At 34.7% G+C, this 24,229-nt stretch overlaps 1 protein-coding gene across 5 annotated transcripts in view; it reads right to left on the reverse strand.

Annotated features, from left to right (window-relative positions):
• LOC133650158 (SUN domain-containing ossification factor-like) overlaps positions 1-24,229 on the reverse strand; it is an 82,692-nt gene that overhangs the window by 53,420 nt on the left and 5,043 nt on the right. For all 5 annotated transcript variants that reach the window (XR_009826191.1, XM_062047078.1, XM_062047080.1 and 2 more), the window contains exons 2-7: positions 23,807-23,894; positions 19,060-19,152; positions 15,251-15,435; positions 6,663-6,746; positions 5,202-5,325; positions 4,993-5,101 (exon numbers count right to left, since the gene is read on the reverse strand). Coding sequence is in view for 4 of the 5 variants with exons in the window: in XM_062047078.1 (XP_061903062.1) it covers positions 4,993-5,101; positions 5,202-5,325; positions 6,663-6,746; positions 15,251-15,435; positions 19,060-19,152; positions 23,807-23,894 (683 nt within the window). In the remaining variant the exon portion in view is untranslated. The remainder of the gene's footprint in view (positions 1-4,992; positions 5,102-5,201; positions 5,326-6,662; positions 6,747-15,250; positions 15,436-19,059; positions 19,153-23,806; positions 23,895-24,229) is intronic.

The following is a 24,229-nucleotide window of genomic DNA, read 5'->3' on the forward strand; positions in this document are numbered from 1 at the left end:
CATGTATGTGAGAGTGGATAAGCCATAATAATGCATGTATGTGAGAGTGGATAAGCCATAATAATGCATGTATGTGAGAGTGGATAAGCCATAATAATGCATGTATGTGAGAGTGGATAAGCCATAATAATGCATGTATGGGAGAGTGGATAAGCCATAATAATGCATGAATGTGAGAGTGGATAAGCCATAATAATGCATGTATGTGAGAGTGGATAAGCCATAATAATGCATGTATGTGAGAGTGGATAAGCCATAATAATGCATGTATGTGAGAGTGGATAAGCCATAATAATGCATGTATGGGAGAGTGGATAAGCCATAATAATGCATGTATGTGAGAGTGGATAAGCCATAATAATGCATGTATGTGAGAGTGGATAAGCCATAATAATGCATGTATGTGAGAGTGGATAAGCCATAATAATGCATGTGTGTGAGAGTGGATAAGCCATAATAATGCATGTGTGTGAGAGTGGATAAGCCATAATAATGCATGTATGTGAGAGTGGATAAGCCATAATAATGCATGTATGTGAGAGTGGATAAGCCATAATAATGCATGTGTGTGAGAGTGGATACGCCATAATAATGCATGTATGTGAGAGTGAATAAGCCATAATAATGCATGTGTGTGAGAGTGGATAAGCCATAATAATGCATGTATGTGAGAGTGGATAAGCCATAATAATGCATGTATGTGAGAGTGGATAGGCCATAATAATGCATGTATGTGAGAGTGGATAAGCCATAATAATGCATGTATGTGAGAGTGGATAAGCCATAATAATGCATGAATGTGAGAGTGGATAAGCCATAATAATGCATGTATGTGAGAGTGGATAAGCCATAATAATGCATGTGTGTGAGAGTGGATAAGCCATAATAATGCATGTATGTGAGAGTGGATAAGCCATAATAATGCATGTATGTTTAGTTTAGTTTATTAAGGATCCCCATTAGTCTACACCGCAGTGGAGACTATTCTTCCTGGGGTCCAGGCAAAAACATCACACAATCACAAAACAAAAGATTAAAATGCAGTACAACATGATCAAATAATAAAATGTTGTAATACAAAAATAGCAACAACAAAGAACCAAAAAAAATAATAATAACTTCGAGTTTACATAATATTGTTCATAACAAAGATAAAAAGAGCAATATAAAAATAGATATATATATATTTTTGCAAAAAAAAACAAAAAAACAAAGAACCAATGGCCTAAAATATATACATTAGTGTACCAAAGACAAACAATAAGTGACGAAAAAAGTTCCCTCCACCATTTTCTACTGCTTGTCCCATAATCAATAAAATAGTCAATAAAAACAGTCATGACATTAGGTACAATCTAGAATAATCTCTTTCCGCAATACTTCTCCTCTTAGTCTATTCTTAAAACCCACTCTGCTGGTGATTGATACCAAATATTGTGGAAGTCGATTCCAGTAAGTGATTGCCCTATACATTACAGTCTTTTTCAAAACATCACTTTTGGGTTTAAGACGGGTGAAAGCACCTCTTAGGGCTAACCTGGTACCATAGTTGTGACTTTCACTAGCAAGCAACAGCTGAGAATACAGATATGAAGGTTTATGGTATGTATAGATTGTTTTTAAAAATAGAATCAAACTACACGCTACTCTTTCACCAACTCTCATCCATGACAATTCATTATGCATGATCTCAACGCCGGTCCTAAATGAGCAATGGAGAGCTAGTCTGGCAGCTCTGTTTTGGGTAAGCTGGATTTTATTGAGTTCTTGTTTAGATGCATTGGACCAAATTGCTGGGCAGTAGTCAATATGTGACAATACAAGGGATTGTATAACTTGTTTCGTAGTTGTGTTAGTTAAAAAATAGGCACTTCTTCTTATGATTGAGATGCTTCTGCTCATTTTTTTTACTATGTTATTAATGTGAGTGGCCCAAGATAGTCTTTCATCTATTGTAACTCCCAGCAACCTGGCTTCTTTAACTTGTTCAATATGAACTCCGTTCAAAGAAACATTCAATATGCGTTCTTTTCTATGAGCATGTTTTGAGCAAATAACAAGACATTTTGTTTTGGAAATATTAAGTTTCATCTTATTTTCTGTAACCCATTTAGAAATCTGCATAACCTTGTCTTGTAGTATACTGCTCAGGTCTGTGCAATTATCAGCATAAGCATATATTGTTGTGTCATCTGCGTAAATTGCACAGCAACCATTCTTTAAAATACATGACATATCATTTACAAATATTGAGTATAATAAAGGTCCCAGGCAACTTCCCTGGGGAATACCACAATATAATGTTTTAATATTTGAAAGGGTTCCATTGAACATGACACATTGCTGTCTGTTGACTAGGTAGCTTTTCATCCAGTTAATCGCTGAGAGTTTAAAACCATAAGCAGACAGTTTTATAAGTAGTAGTTTGTGGTCAATAATATCAAAAGCAGCACTAAAATCTAATAGCACTGTGCCAACTAATAATTTACCGTCAATTTGTTTTAGCCAGTCATCTGTTAATTGTGTGAGAGCTGTGCATGTTGAATGGCCAGTTTTATATGCATGTTGAAAGTCTGAATTAATGTCATTTATAGAGAAATAATTTTGAATTTGCTTAAATATAATTGTTTCCATTAATTTTCCTAATACTGGTAAAATGCTAATTGGCCTACTATTCGATCCAGTGAATGCTTCTTTCCTATTTTTTGGTAGAGGAGTTACTCTAGCAACCTTCCATATTTGAGGATAGATTCCTTCTTTAAAACTTAAGTTAAAAATATAACATATCGGACTGGCTATTATTCCAGCTGACAATTTTAAAAGTCTACTATCTAGATTATCATGACCACAAGGTTTGTCAGATTTCAACTCAGACAATAGATTTTCAATTTCCAATACATTAGTGACTGAGAATTCAAATTTACATTTTTTGTCCTGCATGATATCATTTTTAATAAGTGACTCATGCATGTATGTGAGAGTGGATAAGCCATAATAATGCATGTATGTGAGAGTGGATAAGCCATAATAATGCATGTGTGTGAGAGTGGATAAGCCATAATAATGCATGTATGTGAGAGTGGATAGGCCATAATAATGCATGTATGTGAGAGTGGATAAGCCATAATAATGCATGTATGTGAGAGTGGATAAGCCATAATAATGCATGTATGTGAGAGTGGATAAGCCATAATAATGCATGAATGTGAGAGTGGATAAGCCATAATAATGCATGTGTGTGAGAGTGGATAAGCCATAATAATGCATGAATGTGAGAGTGGATAAGCCATAATAATGCATGTATGTGAGAGTGGATAAGCCATAATAATGCATGTGTGTGAGAGTGGATAAGCCATAATAATGCATGTGTGTGAGAGTGGATAAGCCATAATAATGCATGTATGTGAGAGTGGATAAGCCATGATAATGCATGTATGTGAGAGTGGATAAGCCATAATAATGCATGTATGTGAGAGTGGATAAGCCATAATAATGCATGTGTGTGAGAGTGGATAAGCCATAATAATGCATGTGTGTGAGAGTGGATAAGCCATAATAATGCATGTGTGTGAGAGTGGATAAGCCATAATAATGCATGTATGTGAGAGTGGATAAGCCATAATAATGCATGTGTGTGAGAGTGGATAAGCCATAATAATGCAAGTGTGTGAGAGTGGATAAGCCATAATAATGCATGTATGTGAGAGTGGATAAGCCATAATAATGCATGTATGTGAGAGTGGATAAGCCATAATAATGCATGTATGTGAGAGTGGATAAGCCATAATAATGCATGTATGTGAGAGTGGATAAGCCATAATAATGCATGTATGGGAGAGTGGATAAGCCATAATAATGCATGAATGTGAGAGTGGATAAGCCATAATAATGCATGTATGTGAGAGTGGATAAGCCATAATAATGCATGTATGTGAGAGTGGATAAGCCATAATAATGCATGTATGTGAGAGTGGATAAGCCATAATAATGCATGTATGTGAGAGTGGATAAGCCATAATAATGCATGTATGGGAGAGTGGATAAGCCATAATAATGCATGTATGTGAGAGTGGATAAGCCATAATAATGCATGTATGTGAGAGTGGATAAGCCATAATAATGCATGTATGTGAGAGTGGATAAGCCATAATAATGCATGTGTGTGAGAGTGGATAAGCCATAATAATGCATGTGTGTGAGAGTGGATAAGCCATAATAATGCATGTGTGTGAGAGTGGATAAGCCATAATAATGCATGTATGTGAGAGTGGATAAGCCATAATAATGCATGTGTGTGAGAGTGGATAAGCCATAATAATGCAAGTGTGTGAGAGTGGATAAGCCATAATAATGCATGTATGTGAGAGTGGATAAGCCATAATAATGCATGTATGTGAGAGTGGATAAGCCATAATAATGCATGTATGTGAGAGTGGATAAGCCATAATAATGCATGTATGTGAGAGTGGATAAGCCATAATAATGCATGTATGGGAGAGTGGATAAGCCATAATAATGCATGAATGTGAGAGTGGATAAGCCATAATAATGCATGTATGTGAGAGTGGATAAGCCATAATAATGCATGTATGTGAGAGTGGATAAGCCATAATAATGCATGAATGTGAGAGTGGATAAGCCATAATAATGCATGTATGTGAGAGTGGATAAGCCATAATAATGCATGTATGTGAGAGTGGATAAGCCATAATAATGCATGTATGTGAGAGTGGATAAGCCATAATAATGCATGTATGGGAGAGTGGATAAGCCATAATAATGCATGTATGTGAGAGTGGATAAGCCATAATAATGCATGTATGTGAGAGTGGATAAGCCATAATAATGCATGTATGTGAGAGTGGATAAGCCATAATAATGCATGTATGTGAGAGTGGATAAGCCATAATAATGCAAGTGTGTGAGAGTGGATAAGCCATAATAATGCATGTGTGTGAGAGTGGATAAGCCACACCAGGTCAAACATCTTACTTTTTTCTTTCTCCACCTCCATCACTTTCCGCTTCCACTCATCGAATGTGGGAATTTCCTCGGGGTCCTTGCTGGTCCCACTAAGGTCTGTGTCCACTGCACTCTGGTCCTACACAGGACATGTGTGATCACCACTTCCTCCTCGTCCTCACACCAACATTCACAACTTCACTGGCTGCCAGTTGAAAGACAGGAAGTTGATGACTTACTTCCTCCTTCAGAGAGTGAGACATGTTCCCATCCTGGTGCTGAGAACCTGGAGAAGGGTCCGTGTGACTTTTGGTACCAGTTGTGTGAGCGTTGGCCATGTTCTCCAGAATGAGGGGAGGAAGGCTGGCACAACAACAACACATGAAATAGTAACATGGAGGCTTGTCACCATGGCAACACCTATTTACATACTACTCTAAATAAAGGGGACCACAAAAAATGTCATTATTGTCTTTATTGTAACAAAATTTTTTAGTGTACATGAAACATGTTTATTATTGTCCTTCAATAAAATAGTCAACATACTAGACAACTTGTCTTTTAGTAGTAAGTAAACAAACAAAGACTCCTAATTAGTCGTATGCAGTAACATATTGTGTCATTTATACACCTATTATTTTGTACACATTATGAGGGACAAACTGTAAAAATGCATTATTCATCTACTTGTTCATTAACTGTTAATATCTGCTTATTTTCTGTTTGAACATGTTCTATCTACACTTCTGTTCAAATGTAATAATCACTTATTCTTCTCTTCTTTGATACTTTACATTACTTTTGGATGATACCACACATTTAGGTGTCGATCCGATACCAAGTAGTTACAGGATCATACATTGGTCATATTCAAAGTCCTCATATATTTACATATTTACTGACTTTATAAACATTATATGAACTTTAAAAAAAAGGGAAAAAGATTTTGCGATGATAAAAAAATATCAATGTAATCATAGTAGTATCGACGAGATACACTCTTGCACTTGGTATCATACAGTGAATGTCAAGTATAGATCCACCCATGGCATTTGTTTACATTCAGTAGTGTTAGCTTGCTGTTAGCGGTGAGCTACTGTATCCTCCTACTGTGTGTAGTGGAGCATGTTTAGCTATTCCTCGTCCTCCAGTGATAAAGTACTTGTAAGAAACATACTTTAGTCACCATGGAGACCAGGATTAGTGATTTAGAAGTAGCTAAAACACTGTGGATGGATGTTAGCCATGTGTTAAAGCAGCTCTTCCTGAGGGTGTTTCAGTGTTATAACTTCACCTTTATCTTTACTTTTTTGACCCAAAATGTGTCCATTCTCCCTGTTCTGTCTACACACTGTGTCTGCTTGTAAGTACTCTGTGTGTGTGCACTGCCCAACATGCTCCTCTGCTCCTAAAAGCAGCAATGTCACCACGTGACGACATGTCCGTTAAAGAAAAAGTTGAAGCGGTACTTTTCCAACAGCGTATAGTAGCGAATATGATTGATTAGTACCGTGGTACTATACTAGTAAAAGCCTAGTAATGATTGATTAGTACCGCGATACTATACTAGTACAGGCCTAGTAATGATTGAATAGTACCGCGGTACTATACTAGTACAAGCCTAGTAATGATTGATTAGTACCGCGGTACTATACTAGTAGAAGCCTAGTAAGATGTAATGATTGATGGAAGGTGCTGACCTGTCATTATCAAAGGGGTTAGACTCTTCTTCACAGTCAGCTGGAGACGAGGCAGAGTCAAGGTGACCTTCATCATGTGAAACACTACAATGACAAGTCACATTGTTTACAACACACTACAATGACAAGTCACGTTGTTTACAACACACTACAACACACACTACAACACACTACAATGACAAGTCACATTGTTTACAACACACTACAATGACAAGTCACATTGTTTACAACACACTACAATGACAAGTCACATTGTTTACAACACACTACAATGACAAGTCACGTTGTTTACAACACACTACAACACACACTACAACACACTACAATGACAAGTCACATTGTTTACAACACACTACAATGACAAGTCACATTGTTTACAACACACTACAATGACAAGTCACGTTGTTTACAACACACTACAACACACACTACAACACACTACAATGACAAGTCACATTGTTTACAACACACTACAATGACAAGTCACATTGTTTACAACACACTACAACACACACTACAACACACTACAATGACAAGTCACATTGTTTACAACACACTACAATGACAAGTCACATTATTTACAACACACTACAATGACAAGTCACATTGTTTACAACACACTACAACACACACTACAACACACTACAATGACAAGTCACATTGTTTACAACACACTACAATGACAAGTCACATTGTTTACAACACACTACAACACACACTACAACACACTACAATGACAAGTCATTGTTTACAACACACTACAATGACAAGTCACATTGTTTACAACACACTACAATGACAAGTCACATTGTTTACAACACACTACAACACACTACAATGACAAGTCACATTGTTTACAACACACTACAACACACTACAATGACAAGTCACATTGTTTACAACACACTACAACACACTACAACACACTACAATGACAAGTCACATTGCTTACAACACACTACAACACACACTACAATGACAAGTCACATTGTTTACAACACACTACAACACACTACAATGACAAGTCACATTGTTTACAACACACTACCATGACAAGTCACATTGTTTACAACACACTACAACACACACTGCAACACACTACAATGACAAGTCACATTGTTTACAACACACTACAACACACTACAATGACAAGTCACATTGTTTACAACACACTACAACACACTACAATGACAAGTCACATTGTTTACAACACACTACAATGACAAGTCACATTGTTTACAACACACTACAACACACTACGATGACAAGTCACATTGTTTACAACACACTACAACACACACTACAATGACAAGTCACATTGTTTACAACACACTACAATGACAAGTCACATTGTTTACAACACACTACAACACACACTACAACACACTACAATGACAAGTCACATTGTTTACAACACACACTACAACACACTACAATGACAAGTCACATTGTTTACAACACACACTACAACACACTACAATGACAAGTCACATTGTTTACAACACACACTATAACACACTACAATGACAAGTCACATTGTTTACAACACACACTATAACACATACTACAACACACTACAATGACAAGTCACATTGTTTACAACACACACTACAACACACTACAATGACAAGTCACATTGTTTACAACACACACTATAACACATACTACAACACACTACAATGACAAGTCACATTGTTTACAACACACACTATAACACACACTACAACACACTACAATGACAAGTCACATTGTTTACAACACACTATAACACACACTACAATGACAAGTCACATTGTTTACAACACACACTACAACACACTACAATGACAAGTCACATTGTTTACAACACACTATAACACACACTACAACACACTACAATGACAAGTCACATTGTTTACAACACACACTATAACACACTACAATGACAAGTCACATTGTTTACAACACACTATAACACACACTACAACACACTACAATGACAAGTCACATTGTTTACAACACACACTATAACACACTACAATGACAAGTCACATTGTTTACAACACACTATAACACACACTACAACACACTACAATGACAAGTCACATTGTTTACAACTCATTCACTCTGCATTCTAACATCAATTAACCAGCTAAATGCATGTTTTCATACAGCTTGTCCTCACTTGACCACATTCCAAAGTAAGAAGTTTCATGGTTCCAAAACTACCTTATAATGTTTTGTATGGAAATACACCTGAATAGCAGCAGTGCTCCTTATGTTGGATACATACAGTCTCTTATATTAGTGCTTCTTGTATAACATGTGTGAGTGACTTACTTACTTACATCATGAAGCTGCTAACCAGCTGTATAAGTACATAAACATGGTAGAAATAAGAATATAAGAGTGACTTAGTTAAACATACATCATGAAGCTGCTAACCAGTTGTATAAGTACATAAACGTGGTAGAAATAAGAATATAAGAGTGACTTAGTTAAACATACATCATGTATAAGTACATAAACGTGGTAGAAATAAGAATATAAGAGTGACTTAGTTAAACATACATCATGAAGCTGCTAACCAGCTGTATAAGTACATAAACGTGGTAGAAATAAGAATATAAGAGTGACTTAGTTAAACATACATCATGTATAAGTACATAAACGTGGTAGAAATAAGAATATAAGACTGACTTAGTTACACATACATCATGTATAAGTACATTAAACGTGGTAGAAATAAGAATATAAGAGTGACTTAGTTAAACATACATCATGTATAAGTACATAAACATCAATCAATCAATCAATCAATGTTTATTTATATAGCCCTAAATCACAAGTGTCTCAAAGGGCTGTACAAGCCACAACGACATCCTCGGTACAGAGCCCGAGGTAGAAATAAGAATATAAGAGTGACTTAGTTACACATACATCATGTATAAGTACATAAACATGGTAGAAATAAGAATATAAGAGTGACTTAGTTAAACATACATCATGTATAAGTACATAAACGTGGTAGAAGTAAGAATATAAGAGTGACTTAGTTACACATACATCATGTATAAGTACATAAAGATGGTAGAAATAAGAATATAAGAGTGACTTAGTTAAACATACATCATGAAGCTGCTAACCAGTTGTATAAGTACATAAACGTGGTAGAAATAAGAATATAAGAGTGACTTAGTTAAACATACATCATGTATAAGTACATAAACGTGGTAGAAATAAGAATATAAGAGTGACTTAGTTAAACATACATCATGAAGCTGCTAACCAGCTGTATAAGTACATAAACGTGGTAGAAATAAGAATATAAGAGTGACTTAGTTAAACATACATCATGTATAAGTACATAAACGTGGTAGAAATAAGAATATAAGACTGACTTAGTTACACATACATCATGTATAAGTACATTAAACGTGGTAGAAATAAGAATATAAGAGTGACTTAGTTAAACATACATCATGTATAAGTACATAAACATGGTAGAAATAAGAATATAAGAGTGACTTAGTTACACATACATCATGTATAAGTACATAAAGATGGTAGAAATAAGAATATAAGAGTGACTTAGTTAAACATACATCATGTATAAGTACATAAACGTGGTAGAAGTAAGAATATAAGAGTGACTTAGTTACACATACATCATGTATAAGTACATAAAGATGGTAGAAATAAGAATATAAGAGTGACTTAGTTAAACATACATCATGTATAAGTACATAAACGTGGTAGAAATAAGAATATAAGAGTGACTTAGTTAAACATACATCATGTATAAGTACATAAACATGGTAGAAATAAGAATATAAGAGTGACTTAGTTAAACATACATCATGTATATTTACATAAGGATGGTAGAAATAAGAATATAAGAGTGACTTAGTTAAACATACATCATGTATAAGTACATAAACGTGGTAGAAATAAGAATATAAGAGTGACTTAGTTAAACATACATCATGTATAAGTAAATAAACGTGGTAGAAATAAGAATATAAGAGTGACTTAGTTAAACATACATCATGTATAAGTACATAAACGTGGTAGAAATAAGAATATGAGTGACTTAGTTAAACATACATCATGTATAAGTACATAAACGTGGTAGAAATAAGAATATAAGAGTGACTTAGTTAAACATACATCATGTATAAGTACATAAACATGGTAGAAATAAGAATATAAGAGTGACTTAGTTAAACATACATCATGTATATTTACATAAGGATGGTGGAAATAAGAATATAAGAGTGACTTAGTTAAACATACATCATGTATAAGTACATAAACATGGTAGAAATAAGAATATAAGAGTGACTTAGTTAAACATACATCATGTATAAGTAAATAAACGTGGTAGAAATAAGAATATAAGAGTGACTTAGTTAAACATACATCATGTATAAGTACATAAACGTGGTAGAAATAAGAATATGAGTGACTTAGTTAAACATACATCATGTATAAGTACATAAACGTGGTAGAAATAAGAATATAAGAGTGACTTAGTTACACATACATCATGTATAAGTACATAAAGATGGTAGAAATAAGAATATAAGAGTGACTTAGTTAAACATACATCATGTATAAGTACATAAACATGGTAGAAATAAGAATATAAGAGTGACTTAGTTACACATACATCATGTATAAGTACATAAAGATGGTAGAAATAAGAATATAAGAGTGACTTAGTTACACATACATCATGTATAAGTACATAAATGTGGTAGAAATAAGAATATAAGAGAGACTTAGTTAAACATACATCATGCATAAGTACATAAACGTGGTAGAAATAAGAATATAAGAGTGACTTAGTTACACATACATCATGTATAAGTACATAAAGATGGTAGAAATAAGAATATAAGAGTGACTTAGTTAAACATACATCATGTATAAGTACATAAACATGGTAGAAATAAGAATATAAGAGTGACTTAGTTACACATACATCATGTATAAGTACATAAAGATGGTAGAAATAAGAATATAAGAGTGACTTAGTTACACATACATCAAGTATAAGTACATAAAGATGGTAGAAATAAGAATATAAGAGTGACTTAGTTACACATACATCATGTATAAGTACATAAACATGGTAGAAATAACAATATAAGAGTGACTTAGTTACACATACATCATGTATAAGTACATAAAGATGGTAGAAATAAGAATATAAGAGTGACTTAGTTAAACATACATCATGTATAAGTACATAAAGGTGGTAGAAATAAGAATATAAGAGTGACTTAGTTAAACATACATCATGTATAAGTACATAAGGATGGTAGAAATAAGAATATAAGAGTGACTTAGTTAAACATACATCATGTATAAGTACATAAAGGTGGTAGAAATAAGAATATAAGAGTGACTTAGTTAAACATGCATCATGTATAAGTACATAAGGATGGTAGAAATAAGAATATAAGAGTGACTTAGTTAAACATACATCATGTATAAGTACATAAACGTGGTAGAAATAAGAATATAAGAGTGACTTAGTTAAACATACATCATGTATAAGTACATAAACATGGTAAAAATAAGAATATAAGAGTGACTTAGTTAAACATACATTATGTATAAGTACATAAACGTGGTAGAAATAAGAATATAAGAGTGACTTAGTTAAACATACATCATGTATAAGTACATAAAGGTGGTAGAAATAAGAATATAAGAGTGACTTAGTTAAACATACATCATGTATAAGTACATAAATGTGGTAGAAATAAGAATACAAGAGTGACTTAGTTAAACATACATCATGTATAAGTACATAAACATGGTAGAAATAAGAATATAAGAGTGACTTAGTTACACATACATCATGTATAAGTACATAAACATGGTAGAAATAAGTATATAAGAGTGACTTAGTTACACATACATCATGTATAAGTACATAAACGTGGTAGAAATAAGAATATAAGAGTGACTTAGTTACACATACATCATGTATAAGTACATAAACATGGTAGAAATAAGAATATAAGAGTGACTTAGTTACACATACATCATGTATAAGTACATAAACATGGTAGAAATAAGAATATAAGAGTGACTTAGTTACACATACATCATGTATAAGTACATAAACGTGGTAGAAATAAGAATATAAGAGTGACTTAGTTACACATACATCATGTATAAGTACATAAACATGGTAGAAATAAGAATATAAGAGTGACTTAGTTACACATACATCATGTATAAGTACATAAACATGGTAGAAATAAGAATATAAGAGTGACTTAGTTACACATACATCATGTATAAGTACATAAACGTGGTAGAAATAAGAATATAAGAGTGACTTAGTTACACATACATCATGTATAAGTACATAAACATGGTAGAAATAAGAATATAAGAGTGACTTAGTTACACATACATCATGTATAAGTACATAAACATGGTAGAAATAAGAATATAAGAGTGACTTAGTTACACATACATCATGTATAAGTACATAAACGTGGTAGAAATAAGAATATAAGAGTGACTTAGTTAAACATACATTATGTATAAGTACATAAACGTGGTAGAAATAAGAATATAAGAGTGACTTAGTTAAACATACATCATGTATAAGTACATAAACGTGGTAGAAATAAGAATATAAGAGTGACTTAGTTAAACATACATCATGTATAAGTACATAAGGATGGTAGAAATAAGAATATAAGAGTGACTTAGTTAAACATACATCATGTATAAGTACATAAACATGGTAGAAATAAGAATATAAGAGTGACTTAGTTAAACATACATTATGTATAAGTACATAAACGTGGTAGAAATAAGAATATAAGAGTGACTTAGTTAAACATACATCATGTATAAGTACATAAACGTGGTAGAAATAAGAATATAAGAGTGACTTAGTTAAACATACATCATGTATAAGTACATCAACGTGGTAGAAATAAGAATATAAGAGTGACTTAGTTACACATACATCATGTATAAGTACATAAACGTGGTAGAAATAAGAATATAAGAGTGACTTAGTTAAATATACATCATGTATAAGTACATAAAGGTGGTAGAAATAAGAATATAAGAGTGACTTAGTTAAACATACATCATGTATAAGTACATAAGGATGGTAGAAATAAGAATATAAGAGTGACTTAGTTAAACATACATCATGTATAAGTACATAAAGGTGGTAGAAATAAGAATATAAGAGTGACTTAGTTAAACATACATCATGTATAAGTACATAAATGTGGTAGAAATAAGAATATAAGAGTGACTTAGTTAAACATACATCATGTATAAGTACATAAACGTGGTAGAAATAATAATATAAGAGAGACTTAGTTAAACATACATCATGTATAAGTACATAAACGTGGTAGAAATAAGAATATAAGAGTGACTTAGTTACACATACATCATGTATAAGTACATAAAGATGGTAGAAATAAGAATATAAGAGTGACTTAGTTAAACATACATCATGTATAAGTACATAAACGTGGTAGAAATAAGAATATAAGAGTGACTTAGTTACACATACATCATGTATAAGTACATAAACATGGTAGAAGTAAGAATATAAGAGTGACTTAGTTAAACATACATCATGTATAAGTACATAAACGTGGTAGAAATAAGAATATAAGAGTGACTTAGTTAAACATACATCATGTATAAGTACATAAGGATGGTAGAAATAAGAATATAAGAGTGACTTAGTTAAACATACATCATGTATAAGTACATAAAGGTGGTAGAAATAAGAATATAAGAGTGACTTAGTTAAACATACATCATGTATAAGTACATAAGGATGGTAGAAATAAGAATATAAGAGTGACTTAGTTAAACATACATCATGTATAAGTACATAAACGTGGTAGAAATAAGAATATAAGAGTGACTTAGTTAAACATACATCATGTATAAGTACATAAACGTGGTAGAAATAAGAATATAAGAGTGACTTAGTTAAACATACATCATGTATAAGTACATAAACGTGGTAGAAATAATAATATAAGAGTGACTTAGTTAAACATACATCATGTATAAGTACATAAACGTGGTAGAAATAAGAATATAAGAGTGACTTAGTTGAACATACATCATGAAGAAGTACATAAACGTGGTAGAAATAAGAATATAAGAGTGACTTAGTTGAACATACATCATGTATAAGTACATAAACGTGGTAGAAATAAGAATATAAGAGTGACTTAGTTAAACATACATCATGTATAAGTACATAAGGATGGTAGAAATAAGAATATAAGAGTGACTTAGTTACACATACATCATGTATAAGTACATAAACGTGGTAGAAATAAGAATATAAGAGTGACTTAGTTAAACATACATCATGTATAAGTACATAAGGATGGTAGAAATAAGAATATAAGAGTGACTTAGTTAAATATCCATCATGAAGAAGTACATAAACGTGGTAGAAATAAGAATATAAGAGTGACTTAGTTACACATACATCATGTATAAGTACATAAACGTGGTAGAAATAAGAATATAAGAGTGACTTAGTTACACATACATCATGAAGAAGTAGAAATAAGAATACTTGCCTGACTGTGATGTCCTCACCAGGACTGTCCTGTTCCTCAGCAGTGGATCCAAACACTGAAGCAGAAGATTCTAGATCTTGAGCAAGGCTGCTCTCTTCCGAGCTTTGCTCATGTTCAGTTTCTAAATGTGAAGTTCTATTGTTGACCTCTGACACCACATCTACTTTGGACTCTGGACCCAAGGCCTGGAAGACATTTGCAAAGCCTTCAAAGGTGCACTCAATGGCAGGTGTAAACACATCCAAAATGTATGTTTATTATTATTTCTTCTTTAAAGGTGCACTCAATGGCAGGTGTAAACACATCCAAAATGTATGTTTATTATTATTTCTTCTTTAAAGGTGCACTCAATGGCAGGTGTAAACACATCTAAAATGTATGTTTATCATTATTTCTTGGGTCAGTGGTCAACAAAATAAAGAGTTTTACATTGATAAATGGACAATTGTACAGGCTGAAGTTGAGCACTTCCAACCCTATAAACACTCTCCAATACAAGATGGAGTAACACCAGGACCTAGAGTTTCATAGACCTGTCCTTTACACAACATATGATAAATACACAACATAGAGACTTGACACAACATATGATAAATACACAACATAGAGACTTGACACAACATATGATAAATACACAACATAGACACTTGACACAGCATTTGATAAAAACAACATAGAGACTTGACACAGCATATGATAAATACACAACATAGACACTTGACACAGCATTTGATAAAAACAACAGAGACTTGACACAGCATATGATAAATACACAACATAGAGACTTGACACAACATATGATAAATACACAACATAGAGACTTGACACAACATATGATAAATACACAACATAGAGACTTGACACAACATATGATAAATACACAACATAGAGACTTGACACAGCATATGATAAAAACAACATAGAGAATTGACACAGCATATGATAAATACACAACACAGAGAGTGTTCAGTAAAGACATGCGAAATATTCCTGTACATGTGTTGGTTAAACATTTGTACCAAAAATATACAGCATTATTATTTATGTCCCATATTTAGTTGTGTAACAAACTTTGATCCTAGTACTGCTGTTTATTCCACAGTGATATATGTTTGTAAGACATTGCTCTTAAAGTTGTGTTTAAATGTTTGAATGTTGTTGTTGTTGTGTTTGCTATTGTTGTTTTTGTCTCTCTGTCTAATCCCCCTCTTGTCCCCACAATTCCCCCCTCTGTCTTCCTTTTTCTCTCTTTCTATCCCCTCCTGCTCCGGCCCGGCTGCACCAAATGATAATATAAATACATTTAATAGAGTCAAAATACTAGTAGGGCAACAAGAGAAGTATCCTACACTTCTCTTTTGTAAAGTAAATGTGAACAGCCGATATGGGCATCTACATCTGCTATATGATTTGCCCGAGAAGCTGGGCAGGACATTATAAAAAATAAAAAAAAATGTTTGAATGGAACATTTGCTCCACGGATGAACCCCCTGACACAAACACATCTACAAAACCCGTTTCCATATGAGTTGGGAAATTGTGTTAGATGTAAATATAAACGGAATACAATGATTTGCAAATCCTTTTCAACCCATATTCAGTTGAATGCACTACAAAGACAACATATTTGATGTTCAAACTCATAATTTTATTTTTGCAAATAATCATTAACTTGGAATTTCATGGCTGCAACACGTGCCAAAGTAGTTGGGAAAGGGCATGTTCACCACTGTGTTACATGGCCTTTCCTTTTAACAACACTCAGTAAAGGTTTGGGAACTGAGGAGACACATTTTTGAAGCTTCCCAGGTGGAATTCTTTCCCATTCTTGCTTGATGTACAGCTTAAGTTGTTCAACAGTCTCCTTTCTCATATTTTAGCCTTCACACATTTTCAATGTCTGGACTACAGGCAGGCCAGTCCAGTACTCTTTTACTATGAAGCCACGCTGTTGTAACACGTGCAGAATGTGGCTTGGCATTGTCTTGCTGAAATAAGCAGGGGCGTCCATGGTAACGTTGCTTGGATGGCAACATATGTTGCTCCAAAAGCTGTATGTACCTTTCAGCATTAATGGTGCCTTCACAGATGTGTAAGTTACCCATGTCTTGGCCACTAATACACCCCCATACCATCACACATGCTGGCTTTTACACTTTGCGCCTATAACAATCCGGATGGTTCTTTTCCTCTTTGGTCCGGAGGACACGACATCCACAGTTTCCAAAAACAATTTGAAATGTGGACTCGTCAGACCACAGAACACTTTTCCACTTTGCATCAGTCCATCTTAGATGAGCTCAGGCCCAGCGAAGCCGACGGCGTTTCTGGGTGTTGTTGATAAACGGTTTTCGCCTTGCATAGGAGAGTTTTAACTTGCACTTACAGATGTAGCGACCAACTGTAGTTACTGACAGTGGGTTTCTGAAGTGTTCCTGAGCCGATGTGGTGATATCCTTTACACACTGATGTGGCTTGTTGATGCAGTACAGCCTGAGGGATGGAAGGTCACGGGCTTAGCTGCTTACGTGCAGTGATTTCTCCAGATTCTCTGAACCCTTTGATGATATTACGGAGCGTAGATGGTGAAATCCCTAAATTCCTTGCAATAGCTGCTTGAGAAAGGTTTTTCTTAAACTGTTCAACAATTTGCTCAGGCATTTGTTGACAAAGTGGTGACCCTCGCCCCATCCTTGTTTGTGAATGACTGAGCATTTCATGGAATCTACTTTTATACCCAATCATGGCACCCACCTGTTCCCAATTAGCCTGTTCACCTGTGGGATGTTCCAAATAAGTGTTTGATGAGCATTCCTCAACTTTATCAGTATTTATTGCCACCTTTCCCAACTTCTTTGTCACGTGTTGCTGCCATCAAATTCTAAAGTTAATGATAATAATGTTAATGTTAATCAGTTTGAACATCAAATATGTTGTCTTTGTAGCATATTCAACTGAATATGGCTTGAAAAGTATTTGCAAATCATTGTATTCCGTTTATATTTACATCTAACACAATTTCCCAACTCATATGGAAACGGGGTTTGTACTTATAAACTACTTCTTATGTTTGCTTTCTGGAAGACAGATGAACCTCTAAGGAGGGGGCCCGGTTGCTGGTGGGGCAGGGGCGGTCTTCCCGTCCGGTTGCGGGGATTTTCTGGGCCCCCCGGGCGGAGCGTCCCGCCTTTCTGCCCGTGTGGGATGTGGTCTCTCGCTGGCTTGAGGGCTGGCTGTCCCCTGCTTCTCCCGTGCCTTGTCCTCCGCAGCCTGCTGCTGGCTCTTCCGGGCGGCACGGTGGGCCGGGCTCTGTGGTTCCTGTCGCTGGCCGGCCTGGCTGCGTGGGGCCGGTGGTCCCTGATCCTCATTGAACTGCTTTTTTCTTATCAAATAAATGGTGTAAACTGCTGACTAAAGGTGGATGATGAGTGATGTCATTGAGTAGTAGTCCTCCTGGTGAAAATGTCATCTATTGGTGTGGAAAAGTCTGCTTGGTTTTGTGATGTAACATCTGTAGTTTTGGTTGTCCATGAATATTAAAATCACCACACACAATATGGAGTATGTTTGATTTACTAAACAAATAATCACTTTTTTGATTGAATATGTGTGGACACCATCCAGGCGTTCTATAAACACAACTAACAATTATTTTTGGGGATTTTTGTACTTCAATTTTTACAGTATAAGACATTCAAAGACTTATATTAATCTTTCTACAGTTGAAATCTCCATTGACAAAAAGTGCTAGTCATTATGTGAAATACAAGATGTAGACTTAATCACAAGACAAAGAAGAAGTAACTCACCTGTGAAAGAGTCTGCTCCTTCTCTTCATGGTCACCTGTTGCCAGCTCCTTGGTAGACAAGGACGAGGGGAGCACGCCCAAGTCCTCATCCTCCTGATGACATCACACTCATTACTGACACAACCCTGGGAACATCACTAACATACACTTCTTCACCCTCTGAAATAAGTCAGCGTACATGCTCTTTCATCATCATATCTCACATAAAACACTTCACAACCTTGTATTCAAATCACTAAGATGATGATCTATTCAACACATCATTCCTAGGCTGAAGAGAAAAGTAAGTACTAAGCAAAATAAACTTCTTCTGCCAGTGTGATATTGTCATTACTGCCACTAGTCCCCCTTGAAAACTAATGTAATCATCATGTTAGTGCTCTAGACTTCTTCTGCTAGTGTGATATTGTCATTACTGCCACTAGTCCCCCTTGAAAACTAATGTAGTCATCATGTTAGTGCTCTAGACTTCTTCTGCTAGTGTGATATTGTCATTACTGCCACTAGTCCCCCTTGAAAACTAATGTAGTCATCATGTTAGTGCTAAAGACTTCTTCTGCTAGTGTGATATTGTCATTACTGACACTAGTCCCCCTTGAAAACTAATGTAGTCATCATGTTAGTGCTCTAGACTTCTTCTGCCAGTGTGATATTGTCATTACTGACACTAGTCCCCCTTGAAAACTAATGTAGTCATCATGTTAGTGCTCTAGACTTCTTCTGCTAGTGTGATATTGTCATTACTGACACTAGTCCCCCTTGAAAACTAATGTAGTCATCATGTTAGTGCTCTAGACTTCTTCTGCTAGTGTGATATTGTCATTACTGCCACTAGTCCCCCTTGAAAACTAATGTAGTCATCATGTTAGTGCTCCAGACTTCTTCTGCCAGTGTGATATTGTCATTACTGACACTAGTCCCCCTTGAAAACTAATGTAGTCATCATGTTAGTGCTCCAGACTTCTTCTGCCAGTGTGATATTGTCATTACTGACACTAGTCCCCCTTGAAAACTAATGTAGTCATCATGTTAGTGCTCTAGACTTCTTCTGCTAGTGTGATATTGTCATTACTGCCACTAGTCCCCCTTGAAAACAAGATGCTGCATCTCAGGGGTTTTTCCATGAAATAATACATTGAAATCCAAGTGGTGGAAAAGTGTATTACAACTGAATACCACTGTGGACCCCGGCTGAAAATCAGGTTTTTTTGGCGGGTGAATAAAGTCTTTTATTAGATCACTGAATGATCAATGCAAAACACTTACTACAGTCTAATACAGGGGTGTCAAACTCATTTTAGATCGGGGGCCACATGGAGAAAAATCTACTCCCAGGTGGGCCGGACAGGTAAAATCACGGCACGATAACTTAAAAATAAAGACAAATTCAGATTGTTTTCTTTGTTTAAAAATAGAACAAGAAAATTCTGAAAATGTACAAATCATAATGTTGTTTTTTTTTTACACTTACATGTTGCGGTTAATAGTATTCTATCTTTATTTGTCGTTATTTATATTTTCTGAATACATTATGTGATAATGTTCATCAGTCAACTCATTGGTGTTAATTTTCAATCTATTACGATAAAAAAATTATATCAAAATCAAATTACAGGATGTCATTCATGCAAGTTTGCTCATTTTCCTTAACTGGTGCACTAACATCATGTGGTTTATTTTATTTTTTTACATATGTAGCATAATCTACAAAGATGCAAATAATTGCTATTGTGACATCTAGTGGACACATTTAAAACAGCAGTTTCTTTCATTCAAAAATTTTGGTTCATTTTTATACTTAGCAAACTCATCCCGCGGGCCGGATAAAACCTGTCCGCGGGCCTGATCCGGCCCACGGGCCGTACGTTTGACACCCCTGGTCTAATATTAGATCAATGAATGATCAATAAAAAACACTTACTACAGTCTAATATTAGACCAATGAATGATCAATACAAAACACTTACTACAGTCTAATATTAGATCAATGAATGATCAATACAAAACACTTACTACAGTCTAATATTAGATCAATGAATGATCAATACAAAACACTTACTACAGTCTAATATTAGATCAATGAATGATCAATACAAAACACTTACTAGTCTAATATTAAATCAATGAATGATCAATACAAAACACTTACTACAGTCTAAAAGAGGAGAAATACACTACCGTTGAAAAGTTTGGGGTCACATTGAAATGTCCTTATTTATGAAGGAAAAGCACTGTACTTTTCAATGAAGATAACTTTAAACTAGTCTTAACTTTAAAGAAATACACTCTATACATTGCTAATGTGGTAAATGACTATTCTAGCTGCAAATGTCTGGTTTTTGGTGCAATATCTACATAGGTGTATAGAGGCCCATTTCCAGCAACTATCACTCCAGTGTTCTAATGGTACAGTGTGTTTGCTCATTGGCTCAGAAGGCTAATTGATGATTAGAAAACCCTTGTGCAATCATGTTCACACATCTGAAAACAGTTGAGCTCGTTACAGAAGCTACAAAACTGACCTTCTTTTGAGCAGATTGAGTTTCTGGAGCATCACATTGGTGGGGTCAATTAAACGCTCAAAATGGCCAGAAAAAGAGAACTTTCATCTGAAACTCGACAGTCTATTCTTGTTCTTAGAAATGAAGGCTATTCCACAAAATTGTTTGGGTGACCCCAAACTTTTGAACGGTAGTGTATAACCTTAGAGGGAAATGTCATTTAAAACATGTGTATGCACGCACAACACTTAAAACCTTTAGCATGTGGAATGAAATGAAGGAATGGACGAAGTAAAGAAATCAAACCAAGCAGCAACATGATTCAAGACTGTTCAAGTGTTGACAAAGTACACACAACAATCATTGTGATGAACATCTTCAACACTTTTTTTTAGATGAAGATGATTTATGTATCTAATATTTGTTTACTTATTATGGTAGATTCATTATTTAATCACTGTTCTGTTACACAAAACAAGGAAATGGGATACAATTAAATAAGCTCAGTTTCTTCCTACTCCTTTTCAGACGTGCTGTAATGAAGCAAGTGGCAATATGTAATGCATTACATTGTACATAAACTGAAAAAGAAATATTTATATTATCCACAACGTCAGACAAGTTGTGTAAAATGTTTTTCTGTCATGTATTGCAGCTCCAGACTGGACGTCATTGTACATAATTATTACATAATTGTACATAATCACACAAGAAGTGACAAAACAACAATAGACTATTAGCTGTCAATCAACATTATTAAGGAAGATGTTTTCATGCACTGGACATTGATGCATCCACTACACAACCTAATGTTGTTGTTCTCAAGTCTCTGGAAGACAAATACTGTATTATCCAGACTATATAGAGCTCAACCGTGTACAAGCCACACCCACTACATTTGAGAAGAAAACAATATTTATGTCCATGTATTAAAACTATAAGTCACAGATACATACATTGTGAAATGAGTTATGTACACAGAAATATTGTGTAAATGTTTATATACATATTGTCTTTGTTTACAAATGGTGTCTGTAACAGGGCAGTAAAACGGCTGATCAAACAAAACAGAAGTCATGGTCATGGACCCACTAGCTGTGCAAGCTAGCTCTCCAATCAGCTAAACAGACTCAATAACTCCACGCTGACTCTCTGGTGAATTTACTGAGGAATTAGTGACAGTGAAACTATACAATAATACTAACATGGACACTCGTAACTGTGTTAGCATATGAGCTCATGCTAACGATGCGAGCTTGATTAGATTACATTAGCAGGTAGAAATATGCATGAAAACACTCCTACTGACATCATACATGGGACACTTTAGTAAGTAAGAATAGTTTTAGTTATATTGTAAAACTTACAAACAATGTTTGGAGTGATGAATGAGTAGAAACGCTATGGATGGCACTTCCGGTTAAAGCACTAAACAGAAGGACACTGCAGCTCCTCCAAAACACCTTGTCTGTGTCTTTGCATGTTTCTTTTCAACTATCTCCATGATGGCTGTGAGCCAAGACAAATCCATAAGTTGTGTTGAAAGTAGAGATGTCCAATAATATCGGCCTGCCGATATTATCGGCCGATATATGCGTTAAAATGTAATATCGGAAATTATCGGTATCGTTTTTTTTATTATCGGTATCGTTTTTTTTTGTTTTTTTTAATAAATCAACATAAAAAACACAAGATACACTTACAATTAGTGCACCAACCCAAAAAACCTCCCTCCCCCATTTACACTCATTCACACAAAAGGGTTGTTTCTTTCTGTTATTAATATTCTGGTTCCTACATTATATATCAATATCAATACAGTCTGCAAGGGATACAGTCCGTAAGCACACATGATTGTGCGTGCTGCTGCTCCACTAATAGTACTAACCTTTAACAGTTAATTTGACTAATTTTCATTCATTATTAGTTTCTATGTAACTGTTTTTATATTGTTGTACTTTCTTTTTTATTCAAGAAAATGTTTTTAATTTATTTATCTTATTTTACTAATTTTTTTAAAAAGTACCTTATCGTCACCATACCTGGTTGTCCAAATTAGGCATAATAATGTGTTAATTCCACGACTGCATATATCGGTTGATATCGGTATCGGTTGATATCGGTATCGGTAATTAAAGAGTTGGACAATATCGGAATATCGGATATCGGCAAAAAGCCATTATCGGACATCCCTAGTTGAAAGTGTAAGAGAAATGTAGGGTACTAAGAGTATTTGATGAGTCTACCTGGTGCTGGTGTTCTCCTGTCTCTTCCACCACACCACTGTCCTGTGGAGGCACATGGTCCAGCTCTGTGCAGGCCACATAGCAGCTCCTGCCACACAAACATTCTAAATGTTGGACATGCTTCTAGGATCTGACTTTCAATAGATGTTATTCAAGCAAGGACAGTAAATATTTCATGTGTGACCATTCCTCTTTGCAGCACCTCTACAGCTCCATCAGGTTGGTAGGAATGTTGCTCTTCATCCGGGATGTCTCTGTACATTGCTGCATTCATCTTTCCCTCTATCCTGACCAGTCTAATTTCATTTCTGCCCAAGGTGCATCAACAAAGTATTGAGCAAAGGCTGTGAATACTTATGTACATGTCATTTCTATGTTTTTTATTTGTAATAAGTTTGCAAACATTTAAAAAAAAAAACAAGA

The sequence above is a fragment of the Entelurus aequoreus genome, linkage group LG05, assembly GCF_033978785.1.
Source record: "Entelurus aequoreus isolate RoL-2023_Sb linkage group LG05, RoL_Eaeq_v1.1, whole genome shotgun sequence".
NCBI lineage: Eukaryota > Metazoa > Chordata > Actinopteri > Syngnathiformes > Syngnathidae > Entelurus > Entelurus aequoreus.